Genomic DNA, 14,886 nt, shown 5'->3' with positions numbered 1-14,886 from the left:
AGCAGAGTGAATGTGGGGGGAGAGGGCGGGAGGGGGAGGGGAGCAGAGTGAATGTGGGGATGAATGGGAGCTGATTCCAGGGTGGAACTCCAGTCGTGGTATTACAACACTGAAAATGGAGTAGGAATGGGCACTTGGGAAACCAGGTGTTGAGATAGAGTGTGGGTTTGTTGTTGAGTAGAAATAGAGTCAGATTGAGAAATCTGATTCGGTGACGAGTGGGTAAAGTTGTATGATCAGTTGCTGGATTATTGTCTGTCACTGATAAGGTTGACTTTATTGATAAAGTTCAAAATAGCAGGTGATCATAGCTCCATTGACTACCTATCCTACAAATGTATGAGATATCAGGGACAGTCCAGTCTCCATGGTGACCATGTGAGCAGGAGATGTGTTCAGATACGCCTCCTGAATTGCCACGTGGGGTTTCTGGAGCTGTGGATGGACTGATGAGACTGAGAATGTCATGGATATCACGTTTAGTGAGCTGGTCACACCACCAGGAAGATGAGTAAACATGTGCAGGCAGTGCAGGAGTACCCTGTAGCCATTCCCCTCTCAAACAGTACACAATTTTGGACTGTGTTGGGGGTGAGGAATGCCTGCTCAGGGGAAAGCAGCAGCTAGATTGATAGCATCACAACTGGCATTGTTGTACATCAGGGAAAGTCGAAAGGTTGGCAGGCAGTAATGACAGGGGACAACATAGTCAGGGGCACAGATAGGTGTTTCTGTGGCTACAATCGAGACTCTGGGTTGGTGTACTGCCTTCTTGGTGCCAAGGTCAAGGATGTCTTTGAGTGGGCACAGGATATTCTGAAGGGACAGGGTGAGCAGCCAGAGGTTGTAGTCCATATTGGTGCCAACAACATAGGCAGAAAGAGAGGATGTCCTGCAAAGGCAGTTCAGTGAGTTAAGTAGGAAGTTGGAAAGAAGGATCTCTCAAGTTGTAATTTTGGGATTACTCACTGTGCCATGTGCCAGTGAGGCAAGGAATAGGAAGACCACACAGGTGAATGCATGACGAAAGAGCTGCTATAGAAGGGAGGGCTTCAGCTATCTGGATTTTTGGAATCGCTTCCAGAGTAGGTACAGGAAGAACAGGTTTCACCTAAACTGAAGGGGCACCAACATCCTGGCAGGGAGGTTTCCTAGTGTCACTGGGGAGAGTTTAAACTCATGTGGTAGAGGAGTGGGAACCAGAGCAGTAGGTTAGTGGGCGGAATCAAATCTAAAAGGAAGAACAGGCCGGGCCAGGTTAATGAACACAGTGGGTCTGGCGATCCGAAGTATATTTTAATGCAAGGAGTATAACATAAAGGGAAGATGAGCTCAGAGCCTGGATTAGTAAATGGAACAGTAATGTTATAGCATTTACAGAAACTTAGTTGAGAGAAGGGCGGGACTGGCAGCTCAACATTCTGGGACTTTGATGTTTCAGGCGTCATAGAGAGGGATGTAAAATGGGTGGCAGAGTTGTGATACTGATTAAGGAGACGGTCACAGCTACACTAAGACATCTTGAAGGGCTCATCTGGTGAGGCCATATGGGTAGAGCTCAGCAAGAAGGAAGGTGCAATCACTTATGGTGTAATACTATTGGCCTCCCCAAAGCCAACAGGAAATGAAGGAACAGATATGTGGGCAGAGCATGGATGGATGTCAAAATGACAAAGGTTGCTGTGGTGGGGTCATTTGATTTTCCCCAGCATTGACTGGGACTCCCTTAGTGCCAGGAGTTTGGATGGTGCAAAATTTGTTTGGTGTATCACGGAATTTTCTTGAAACAATATGTAGATATTCAAACTCAGCAAAAGGTCTGTACGCCACCTTGTATTTGGGAAAGAGCCTGACTAGGTGATCAAAGTTCCAGTGGGGGAGCGTTTTGGGAGCAATGATCATAATTTGGTAAGTTTTATCTAGAGTTGTGGTTAAGGCTAAGACTGGTCCTTGGGTGAAAATGCTAAATTGGGGAAAGGCTAATTACAACAGTATTAGGCAGGAACTGGAGAAATATAGGTTAGTGGTGGATGTTTGAGGGTAGGAATCTCTTAAAGGTCGTTGATCAGAGGTTTAGGTGCAGCATGTTCCTATGAAAATGAAAGGTAAGGATGGCAAGATTTGAGAACTCTGGAATGACATGAAATATTGAAAGCTTGTCAAAAATGTAAAAAGGAAGCACATGCAAGGCTTAGGAACCTAAACTCAGACAAAGCCCTTGAGGAAAATGAAGGGAGCAGAAAAGAACTTCCACAATGCATTAGGAGGGCGAAAAGGGGCCATGGAATATTCATGGCAAGTAGGAGTAAGGGGGCATTGTATACAAATATTAGGAATGAGAGGGTCGGAAGGAAACGGTAGGTCCACTCAAGGACAAAGGAGGGAATTTATGTATGGAGCTGGTGAGGTACTTAACAAATGTTTCACATCTATTCCTACCAGGAAGAAGGAAGTGAATGATGGTAAATTAGGGAGGGGTATGTTGATATTTGAAGGCAGGTCAATACTAAGATGGAGGAGGTGTTGGGTGTCTTGAAAAACTTTAAGGTAGACAAGCACCCAGGCCTGTTGAATCTAACCAAGGACACTTGAGGGAGAGAAGGGAGGAGATTGCTGGGGCCTTGACAGAGATCTCTGTTTCTTCTTTAGCCACAGGGGAGTTCCCAGAAGACTGGAGAATTGTCATTGTTGTTCCTTTGCTTAAGAAAGGTAACAGGGATAATTAGCACTTTATGGGCTGGTGAGCAGTGACAGGGAAACTATTGGGAATATTCCAAGGGACAAGATTTACCGGCATTTGGAAAATAATGCATTTATTAGAGATAGTCAGTGTGACTTTGTGAGAAGGAGGTCTTGTCTCTCAAACTTGGTTGAGTTTTTTTGAAGTGACAAAGATGATTGATGAGGGTGGGGCAGTGGATGTTGTCTACATGGACACTAATAAAGCATTTGACATTGTCCCACATGGTCGGCTGGTCCAGACGTTAAAGTCACATGGAATTCACAGTGATACAAAATTGGCTTGGTCATAGAAGACAAAGGGTATTTGTGGAGGGGTCAAATATGCAGTGATGCATTTTGGGAGGTCAAATGCAAGAGGAAGCTATACAATAAATGGCAGGACTCTTATGAGCATTGATATACCGAGGGACCTTGAGGTGCAGGTCCATAGCTCCCTGGAAGTGACAACACAAGTAGATAAGGTGGTAAAGAAAGCATATGGCATGCTTGCCTTCATCAGTTGGGATACTGAGTATAAAAATTGGTAAGTCATGTTGCAGCTATATTAAACTTTAGTTAAGCCACATTTTGAGCATTGTGTGTAGTTCTCGTCACTGCACTATAGGAAGGATGTGGAGGCTTTGGAGAGGGTGATAAAAAGATTTAATAGGATGTTATCTGGATTCAAGTGTATTAGCTATAAGGAGAGTTTGGACAAACTTGGATTGCTTTCACTAGAGCATTGGAGGCTGAGGGCTGACCTGATAGAAGTATATAAATTATGAGAGGCATGATGGGTGGAAAGTTGCTTTCTTTTTCCCAGGATGTAAATAGAGGCACAGGGTTAAGGTGAGAGAGGAGAAGTTTAAGGAGATGTGTGAAGAAAGTTTTTTTAAACACTGAGGGTGGTAGGTGCCTGGAATATATTACCAGGGGAGTTGGTAGAAGGAGAGACGATAGCAATGTTTCAGAGGCATTTAGACAGACACATGAACAAGCATGGAATAGAGGGATGTGGACCATGCACAATCATTTAGGACTAGTTTAGAATGGCATCATTGTCAGCACAGACATGGTGTGGGCTGAAGGGACTGTTCCTGTGCTGTACTGTTCTGTTTAATTACCCAACTTATGTTAAAAATAAAGATCCAAACTGGAAAATGCTGAAACAATATGAATAAAAATGTGTGAATTATTATGGTAGTTCAATTTTAATAAACTATCCTAAGCTGATATTCAGGCATTATGTAATTTTAAACTTTTATACTTGATTGATGTTTGGTGAGAGACATACCTGTGTGACATTTGGAATTCCTAACAAAAAGGCTACAACACAGACACCCAAAACCACAAACTCTTTCCTTTTCAAATATTTCAGTAGCCAATCTTGGTAGGCATCCAATAGACTTGTCACCATCACTTCAACCATAGCAAACTGTAAAACAAGAGAGAAATATAATATCAAATTTGAGGAAATTTCATATATTTAGTTTAAATAAAGCTTCTTAGGGCCTTCTTAGGGAATGTGTACATGTTCCTTAAATAAAATTCTGAACATGTCACTCACTTAGTTAAATACAATTTGCTCAAATTATTGGATAAATAAAGAACCTAATACCCAAGAATTGAAAGTTGCAGAATCACTGTTTAAGTTGCAAACACACACAGTATTCCTGCAATTTCTTATAAACGGCCTGTTAACAAAGATAATCTATCCCTTGTTGTTTTACACGATGAGCTAGCTATGGGGTGTAGTTCCAGTATTTGTATATTATTAAAACATACTGTCACTACTCTGTGTAGTTTAGGTTTGCTATTTCAGTTTACTGCTATCGATCAGAGTTCTGGTAATTTTCTTTCCTGCTGTGCTGTTTTTTTTAAAGGTGGTGTTTTTCTATCACAAGCCACAACATATAAACAACTTGAGGTAAAATAATCCACCTTAATTGACAGAAGTTTATGACGTAGAACTGCAATTTTGTGAATTTATATATAGGACTTAATTAGCAACACAAGGATAGTCAAGAGTCATATAACTAAGTGCAAACACAGAAAAAATGCATTCTGGTTGTGTTTTTACTAAAAATTTGGAGGATTTAAAAATTGGTGGCTGACACAAGTAGCATCTGAGGGTGATAACAAGGACTGCTGGAAACCAGATTCTGGATTAGAGTGGTGCTGGAAAAGCACAGCAGTTCAGGCAGCATCCAGGGAACAGGAGATTCGACGTTTCGGGCACAGGCCCTTCGGCAGGAATCTAATGAGGAGACAATTTGAAAATCTCAAAAGATATGGATTAATATTCCTGAAACATCACGATGTGTTGATCAATCATTTTTAAAAATTTAAATTGATTCCTAGAATTAAACCAAAAGAACTTATTAGATTCCCTACAGTTTGGAAACAGGCCCTTCAGCCCAACAGGTCCACACCAACCCTCCGAAGAGTAACCCACCCAGACCCATTCCCCTACATTTACTCCTAACTAATGCACCTGATACTATGGGCAACTCATATGGTCTGCACATCTTTGGATTGTGGGATGAAACTCACACAGACGCAGGAGAACATGCAAACTCCACATAGGCGGTCACCCAAGGCGGGAATCAAACCCAGGTCCCTGGTGCTGTGAGGCAGCAGTGCTAACCACTGAGCCACCATGCCACCCCACACATCTTTCACAACTTTAGAATCTTTAGAATTTGCTTTACTTTTGAGGAAGTACTTTTAAAATTTAATCGTTATAATAGAGCAGATTATTTGTGTGCAGCAAGATCTCATAGTAAGCAATGAAATAAACTACTAAATAATTGATTTTGATACAGTCATAAACATTAGACATTAGACAAGCTTCCCAACTCTTCTTCAATTGTTGCAGTGGAATTTTGTTTTTGCAGACACCCGTGAGAACGGTGAGGGACTCGTTTAACATCTGATCCATGTGGTAGTGCCTCCATTAATGCACTGAAGTGGCAACTTAGATTATGCTCCACAAAGGATCCTGAATCTCTACCCTTCTGATTCAGAGGTTCAGGTGTTATTAGGGTTAACGGTTCAATTGAAAAATAGTCCAAGCATCCATCAGTTGTGGCACAAGAGAGTATGGCTGAGGTTGGCAATACGTTGACATTTTCTTCTGGTATTGGGATTCTCATTGAACTCATGAGGGATGGTTACTATCTGCTAGCATGAACCTTCAAGTCTGAGTGATTGCTTGTCAAACACCTGGTGAGCACAGGCCGCAAGATTTGACAGACTTAGAATCACTGGTATGTGATTATACTGTAATTTTATTTTGGTTACTTGAGGGGTTGGTTAAAATATATGCTGTTGTAAACATTCAATTACATCATGTTAGATTACTTGTTCCTTTATGATCGGTTCAATAAATTTGTCTCAGCTCTTGAGCTGATTTTGTGAACTGCTTGTGCCAGCTGAGCTGTCTCATTTAAAACACAATCCATCAATCAAAGGTGAGCCACACAATCTCATTTTTAGCTCAATTACAGTTGTTCTTTCAGTAAATCAACACTCTGTACTTAGATATACTTAAAGTAAGGATGCATTTTTAAAAATTACATGAAATTGTATGACGCTGGGGACTTTGGGTGTCATCTATATGCCAATGTTACAAGTATTTTCTTCAGAACTTTTGACTGATTTGGAATTGTTCACAGTGCAGATTTCTTTTTCAAGCAGTCATTGCATCTTTGGGTAAAAAGCATAATAAAACAGATATAAACTTTCAATTCTCTGCTACACAGCACCCCTCCACAACCATCACTGAAATATAACATTACCAAAAGTTTACAATGACTCTTACCTCACTATCAAGACCCAAAAACAGTAACATAACAAAAAAGAGAACCGCCCACAGGGGAGAAACTGGCATCGTAACAAAGGCTTCTGGGTAAACCACAAACACCAACCCTGGGCCTGCAAGGGTAAGAACAATTTTAAGAGTTACCTGCTGCAGTGATAATATTACATGTCAGCAGTGTAAAGAAATAAATGGTTTGCCTCAAAAATATGTGATAATTGTAATTTTTATTTTGCTCTTTCTTCCTTTTTTATTGAAGTCTCTGATTTCTTCTCAATACCTTTTCAATAGCTATTTATCATAGGTGGACCAGCTGCCAAGTCACTTGACAGGGGAGAGATTTTTCAGGTAGGTCCATTCCCCTCTTCACCCACAATTCGGATAAATACAAAGGTTTCTGAATCAATGACAGGAGTCAGTTGAGTTTCCTGTCTCTTGTTCAGGTACATAAAGGCCAACTGTATTGAATTTCTCCTGTTGCTTCTCTCAAGATCAACCAATTCAATTCAAACCCAACATCTTGGAAGGGTCTGAGCATTTTGTCAGAAAGGCCGACAGCATTGTTTTTAATGCTGTCTATCCTCCAATATTCTGCTCTTACAGATGAATCTGTACAGCATTACTTAACGCTACAAGCTTAGTAACTGAAAATTTGGAGATGGAATCCCGTTTACTTGATGTAAGTGTCGTCCTGCAATCAGGTTGAAGTATGTCACAAAAATTCAGGGCCTACAGTTTCAATCGTGAGGTGAGAGACACGAGTGGGGGATTGCTTTCACCCGATCCCGACCACACCCAGGTGTTAAACAGAGACTCATTCTAATTTCGAGCCTATCGGCATGGAGATGGTTATATTGTACAATGAAGGGCAGTAGGCTAATTCTCAAAGTTGGCTCTCCAGATTCAGAGCAGCAGCCATAGAATCTAAGGGTACAATTGAGAGGCCCCCTCAATGAGAATACACACTCATCAATATTTTTATAAGTTTCAGTTTAAAGAAAAACCGAGAGAGGGCACCCAGCCCACCACAGTGGTGAGAATGAGCATGGAGAGCTCTCTAGCCTGCTGTTGAAGGTATACCTCCAGGTATCTAAGTTGCTCCTTGTGATGTCTGGAAAGGAGAAGTCAACTGGAAAACCCTGCAAGTTTGACAAGGCTCTTAATGAGTTCTGAGGAAGGGTCATAAAACCTGAAATGTTAACTCTGGCTTCTCTTCATGGATGCTGCCAAACCTGTTGAGCTTTTCCAACAACTTTCATGTTTTTTTCTTGATGAGTCTAATTGGCCAACCACCACATGGGGTCAGGCGCCTTTACTTGTCCTGAACTCATTTTTGAAAAATGGCCAGCATCAGGAACAGGGTTGGGACACGCTGGACATTATGATTTTTTTTGGGATCTGTCCACCTCAGGTCCTGAGATTACCCAAAAATTCAGTCCCGATTCTTAATCATTGCAGCACCTTTTTGCACCAATGCACTCACTTACCATCCACAGCAATATCATCAATAGGGACGTTAATCATATGGGACATGTAGCCAAATGCAGAGAAAATGACAAATCCAGAAAAGATACTTGTGGCTGCATTAGTTAATGAGATGGCCAACGAATCTCTGTGAGGAAATTAAAACATAATTGCCAAATATTAATGTACAGCTGTGAGTAACTTGTTTACAAATTATTCAAGTGCTGAGATGATTTATAAACAGATGAGCTTCCAATTTATAATAATTAACTCTTTGATTAAGTTCTATTTAATGATTTTCCTAACCCAATGCCCAGGGAACATCTATTGTGAGGAGAGTGCACAGGGCTCACAAACACATATTCTGTTCAATGATTCAAAAATGTTCAATACAAATCTATTCTGTTAAACACACTCAGCCACAACGAATCATCAGTGGCTTACTAGCGTGGAATTAGATTAAAATAGGAGACTGTCACGATTCTGTTGGGAAAAGTGTACTGGAACATAAGTCTCACTACTCCATTATTCATATAGAGATCAGCAAGTTACAAAAGTTTGAAAATATGTACCCCAACAGATTCAAGAATAACTTCTTCCCCACTGTTACCAGACAATTGAACAGACTTTTCATATATTAAAATTGATCTTTCTCTGCACTTTCTCTGCAGTTACAACACTACATTCTGTATTCTGTTCTACTACCCTGATGTACTTATGTAAGGTCTGATCTATCTAGTTAGCATGCAAAACAATAATTCTCACTGTACTTTGGTGCATGTGGCACTAATAAATCAAATCAAATCAAAGATATGTAAAAGACATCAAAAAGAAGTAGAAAAAGATGATTTTAGGGTACTGAGCAAGCAAAAACATGACTGAAGGACAAGGGGACAGGATAAAAAACTAGAAAATGGCACATTCAGGACTAATTATGAAGAATAGAGATCCTGGTAAGATAGTTTAGTCGACACCTCTGAAAATAAATAGAAAGCAATTGGACAATGTAGTGGGGCATATTGAAACTTTGTATAAAAGAACAAACAAAAGGTCTTCTTCATCTTTGATTATCTTTGTGATTTTTTTTTAGATTATGAAATAATTGGGAAAATAATAAGACCAAAAATCTGTCCATCTCGACCTTGAGCATGATCAGCAGTGGAAACTTTGAAATTTTTGGGGTGGAGAATTCCAAAGATTCACAGCCCTCTGAGTGAAGACATTTCTCCTCACCTCACTCCTAAATTATCAAGCCTTTATTGTAAGACTATGACTTAGTGTTCTGAATTCCACAGTCTAGGAAACAGCCTGATTTGTGTCTGCTCTGCCAAGTCTCTTCAGATTCTTATATGCTTCAATCAAAGTATGTCTTAATCCAAACTCCAGACTGTATTGCCCCTTTTCACTCATCCTGTCAATATAGAAAAGTCCGCTCTTCACAGGAATCAACTTAATGAACCTCCCCTGCTCCACCTCTAAGACAAGTATGGAGACCATGACCATGCACAGCACTACAATTAGAACAATAACCATAGAATCATAGAGAAGTTACTGCACAGAAAAAGGCCATTCAGCTCATCATGTATTGCCAAAGGAAAAGTAGCCACCCATTTTAAGCCCTGACTTTCCCTTGTGGTTTGATACACAGACATTGTCCCTTTCTGTCTATATTTCCACCCAAACTATGTCTTGACTGTCTCAGCAGTCCTTTTTGAATGTGTGTATGTTTGGATTTAAAGGTGGTATATATTAATTTTCTTGTTTGTAATTAATAATCCATTTTTCTAAATGTTAGAGGATAAATTTGTTATAATAAATAAGTTTTGTTCATTAATGAAACCTAGCGTAAGATTCTTCTATCTTAGATCATGACCACAGGCAGGCAAAATAACCATTCCAATGATTAAATTGGTCACCCTTCAAAATAGTGATGACTTGTGGAATAGTGGGACTTAGATGCTCATCAGAATCATGACAAAAGTTTGGAGCTTTGTATTGGATCTTTGAGTCTGGACAAGGTGAGAATGGACATGGAGTAAGATTAATTGGTAAACGATTAAAGGACTAATACCAGGGTTTTCTCATTTTGTAAAAATAATATGGCATTGGAAACTATTAAAACTATCCTGCAGTCAGAGGAATTATGCCTGATTGATTTATAAGCTCTACAATTTACTGCTTTCCAAAGCCAGAGTTTCCTTATAACTGCGTTTACTAATACACCCTCTGTTAAAATCCACTGGTCTGTTTCTGGGACTTCGATATTTCCTGAAGACCATAACGGCCAGAACTGTATGCAGTACTGTTCTGAAAATGAGAATGCAGATCATCAATGGTTGGGATGCCTGTTTCACCTTGGGGCATTGTCTGAATACCTCTGTGCTCCATTGAAAAGTGTCAACAAACTCCTGACACTTTTCCACGCTTTACCCAAAGGTTTAAATTGTACAACAGCAGTTTTCTTTTATTCATTTACAGGACGTGGACACCTCTGGCTAGACCATCATTTATTGCCCATCCCTCATTGTTAAGAGTCAACCACATCCCTGTGGGTCTGGAGTCACATGTAAGCCAAACCAGGTAAGGATATCAGTTTTATTCCCGAAAATACACGAGCTAATCAGATGGATTTTAATTGACAATGACAATAGTTTCATGGTCATCATTAGACTTTGTAATTGCCAATTTTTATTGAATTAAAATTCCATCATCTGATTAAGCAGGAATCATACCCAGGATGTCAGTAATTACCTGGGTGTGTGGATTAATAGTGTAGCAATAATACCCCTAGGCCATTGCCTCCCCTCCATTGCAATTGCATGTGTTAAAAGTTTTCTGAAGATGTACTCCAGAGTAAAATTTCACCTTCATGACCTAGATTGCAATCTTGTGGGTTAGATTACACTATTTGTAGAACCCACCTCATTTTCATTCTAACTGGTAATCATTTGTGTTTTTTAAATGCCATTTCTATGGCTGTTCTGCATATTTCAGCCAACAAGGGACAGAATCCCCATGAATATTCAGCTCCTTGTCTCCCACCACTGCAACCACTAGTCCATCATTGATAAAACACATTTATATTAATAACAGGAAAGTTAGCCAATGCAGCAATCTCGATTAGCTACATTGGGCAAGCTACATTAACATTTAATTAAATTCCAAGGCAAAAATACCTGAGAATATTGTTGTCAAACTTGTTGTAACTTGACATGGAAATTAATGAGCCAAAGCCAATGCCAATGGAATTGAAGACCTGGACAGCAGCATAAACCCATACCTGAGAACAAAACAAAGACAGTCAAATTGAGCAAATAGCAATAGCGGCAATATGAAGAGTATCAGTAGCAGTGTAGCATTTTGGTGAGGTAATAGGGATGGACAGTTTATGCCCTGATTGTGGCCATACAATGATTATGGATTGCTTGTAGTTACTTTGAATCAGCTGCAAATCCAAAATGGTTCCGTGCTGTGCATCTCTATGACTCTACGACCCACTTTAAAACTTACCAATAATATAAAAAAGTCAAGACACTCCCTACCTATCACCATCTCTGCCTCCTCCATGGCTTCCCCCTTTGTCTTCAACACACAGAACCTGGGAGGCCATTCTAAAAGTACTGTTTGAACTCCCACACCCAGCCTAAATAGATATTCTTTGAGTTGGAGTTGGGCTAGGAGTCTGAGTTGGTTATTTGACCTTGAACCTCTCCATAACTCAACACCCACAAAAACAGAATTTCAAATTAAGAATTATGGCTTAACAATAAACATCAAGTTCAGGGCAAGATTTTCTTTACCCCAAATTCATACACTGGAATACATTGCTTCAAAATTTAAAATTGGGTTATTCCTCACTACACTGTAAATGTAGTAATCAATCATTGGAGAAGTAAATTGAATGGTACAAAAATGAATAAAGACTTTTAAACCTTACATGGAAGCTGAAATCATATAATGTACCATTGTGAGACCTTAAGTGCACAGTAACCAACTAGAATACAGAGGAAAGGAATTGTTGATGTAGAGTTTTGTTGAGAAACACTTACATAGGGACAGGAAGAAGCCATTCAGTCCCTTGAGCCTATTTCACTATTCAATGAGGTCATGGCTGGTCTGTGGCTTAACTCCATGTACCTGCCTTTTTCCCACATCCTTTAATACCTTTTCTTAACTAAACTTATCTTTTAGCAGCATGTGCACTTTGTGTCCTATTGCTACTGGAAGTTCATGAACAGCAGAATAAAACAACTTGATCGACAAACCTGTGGAATTACAGAACCTTTTCTCTGCCCTTTTATATACTCTGCATTGTGTGAGACCCAGGTGGTAGTCTCAGTTGTGCAGAAAATACAGTCTCAATGGAGTGAGCTGTGAAGTTTAAAGCTTTTTTAATTCTTTTGATGTATCTTGCCTGGCTCCAGTCTGCTACCCTACTGATGAACTGATTGCTGACACACCCAGCTCCTGTTTTAGACTCAGGACCGGGTCAGGACTGTAGCTGAGGAAAATCTCCTCTCCCTTGCCTTTGGTTGACTTATAAGGGATGGATGAATGTTCAGCTGGAAAGCTCCCAGAAGCAGCTGAGACCACGTGCAATCTGGGGGCTTTGAGAGGATGGGTATGGAAATGCTGGGACTAGCTGGCCTCCTACTAGTTACTGTAGTTTGGTGGAATTTCACCATAGCTCATCATGGTGTAGGATCCATCCAGCGGATTTGTTGCTATCCTCATCTTTTCTAGGAGGGATGTATACAGCCCCCTTAGTCTAATGTGGTAGAGGATATACCACTTGGTTGTCTAATGAGAAGAGACTTTTGTCTTAAACAAGATGTAGTTTGTTTTGCAAAATAACAAATAAAACAAGTTACATTGGCATGACAGTCATTGTTACTCAAACTATGAGAGACGCTTCATTGCTAGGTCTTACTCCTTTGATGTTCAAAGTTATTCAAAGACAGAGTCCGTGTGATGTCATCATATTGAGTGATGCTTAATGCACTGATCAGCATTAACCCTTTCAGACTCTTACAGCTTTATAATGACTCGGAAGCTTGGTGTAAGGAATTTTAGATGATCAAGCAATGCTTCATGGTTAGTGTGAAGTTCACAGTGAAGAGAGATGCTAATGTTATCATTTGTGTATATTTGCTTAGGAATGAGCCCACAAAGGTCTCAGAATCCATCTTAACTGAGACCACAAGAAGCATGACACTCAGATAAAAGTGTGCTACTGTTTGTAAACACATAGCTTAATATCAGCCCAGACACTGAAGTGCCTGTGATTGTAATATAAATATATATATGTAATTGTAACATACAAATGTTAAATCATTCAGTATCACATTACCTACATCTAGTTCCCGTATTATGGGAGGTAACAGAGGAATGCTGCAACAAGTACAAATACTCTGCTGGAGGGGAACATCACAACACAATGGCCATTTGAGAATGTGCATGCTTCACGTGATGGAGGTTTGAAAGATATAAAATGATTAAATCACTGATATAGCAATCAAAGTAAATGGGGTGTCCAATATAGGATGAGCTAGAGGTGAGGAGAGCGCAAAATGAGACAGTCAGTGAAGGGGCAAGTGTGTGATTGGGGTGGTGATGGAGTGGAGAACAGGGTGGAGAGTAGGGTGCTAAATGGGATGATGTGGAGAGTGATAAGGGGGGCAGAAAGCAGGGTGGTGTGGGAACAGGGAAATCAGGGCCAAAGGAGAAGCAGCAAGAATGGCTGAACCATTTCTGGCTTCACTTTTAACTTCCAGTTTCAGCATGCTATGGGAGCTTAATAAAGAAATCAGCAGGACTGACCTGTTTTTCAAGTGTGTTGGCAAGACATAAGCCAGTCTGACAAAAAGAAACAATTGCAAATATAGTTTAGAAGCTCTTATTCGGGGCTGTTACAGCATCAGTGCAATTGCTCAACAAAACAAAATGGACACATTCTGACTAAATGATTGGGTAGAACAGTATGTGTAATGGGAACTAAGTGTAACTTGACTAAGCTGCGAGGAAAACAAAATAAATCACATACTTTGACAGATTTGGATTTAAGAACATGAACGAGTTGATGTTAAGATGGAGTTTTGAGTTGGAGAAAACTGCTCTCATCTTTCTATAATTAAACACTAAATAATTTTAACATCCTGTGATTTGGCAGATGACCTTTATTTGGTATTGGATACTTAACAGCAAGTGAAATGAACCTCCCAGTAGGAACTTCTTTGCCCATAGAGATGTTACTCAAGATACTTTCAAATGGAGATCTTTGTGCTAATGTGATCTGTAACATGGTTATGTAATTATATCACAATAATCAGAGTCAACTACAGAGATTTGTTCTAAATTAAAAACCATTTTGAACATTTTCATCATGCAGGAGATCACTGAGCCTTAAATCATCATTCAGCCCTCAGCATGACTAAAAGAATCTTACATCATTATTATCAATAATGGGGAAAAATGCTTTAATATGTATAAATGGATCATCATTCCAAGCTGCTAAGGCGGAAGCACATATGGAGCTCCAAAATCCTTAGTCAGCACCTTCAAAGTCCATGACCACTTCCATTTAAGGACAAGTGCAGCAGATACATGGTAACACCAGCAGCTGCAAGTTCCTTTCCAAGCCACCATCCTGACTTGGAAATATATCATCGTTCCTTCACTGTCACTAAGTCAAAATCCTGTAGTTGCCTCCCCAGTGGCATTGTGGTAAAAACAAGGACTGCAGATGCTGGAAACCAGAGTTAGATTAGAGGGGTGCTGGAAAAGCACAGCAGGTCAGGCAGCATCCGAGGAGCAGGAAAATCGATGTTTCGGGCAAAAGCCCTTCATCAGGAATAGAGGCAGGGAGCCTGCAGAGTGGAGAG

At 40.1% G+C, this 14,886-nt stretch overlaps 1 protein-coding gene across 2 annotated transcripts in view; it reads right to left on the bottom strand.

Moving 5' to 3' along the window:
• Positions 1–14,886, bottom strand: part of si:ch211-283g2.1 (sodium- and chloride-dependent GABA transporter 1) — a 94,786-nt gene that overhangs the window by 18,686 nt on the left and 61,214 nt on the right. For both annotated transcript variants that reach the window (XM_043718553.1, XM_043718554.1), the window contains exons 6-9: positions 11,182–11,285; positions 8,029–8,153; positions 6,545–6,657; positions 4,016–4,156 (exon numbers count right to left, since the gene is read on the bottom strand). In XM_043718553.1, the coding sequence (XP_043574488.1) occupies positions 4,016–4,156; positions 6,545–6,657; positions 8,029–8,153; positions 11,182–11,285 (483 nt within the window). The remainder of the gene's footprint in view (positions 1–4,015; positions 4,157–6,544; positions 6,658–8,028; positions 8,154–11,181; positions 11,286–14,886) is intronic.

Source organism: Chiloscyllium plagiosum, chromosome 28 (genome assembly GCF_004010195.1).
Source record: "Chiloscyllium plagiosum isolate BGI_BamShark_2017 chromosome 28, ASM401019v2, whole genome shotgun sequence".
Taxonomy (NCBI): Eukaryota; Metazoa; Chordata; class Chondrichthyes; order Orectolobiformes; family Hemiscylliidae; genus Chiloscyllium; species Chiloscyllium plagiosum.
The sequence above is the reverse complement of the archived record's forward strand: the minus strand, read 5'-3'. Positions and strand labels throughout refer to the sequence as shown.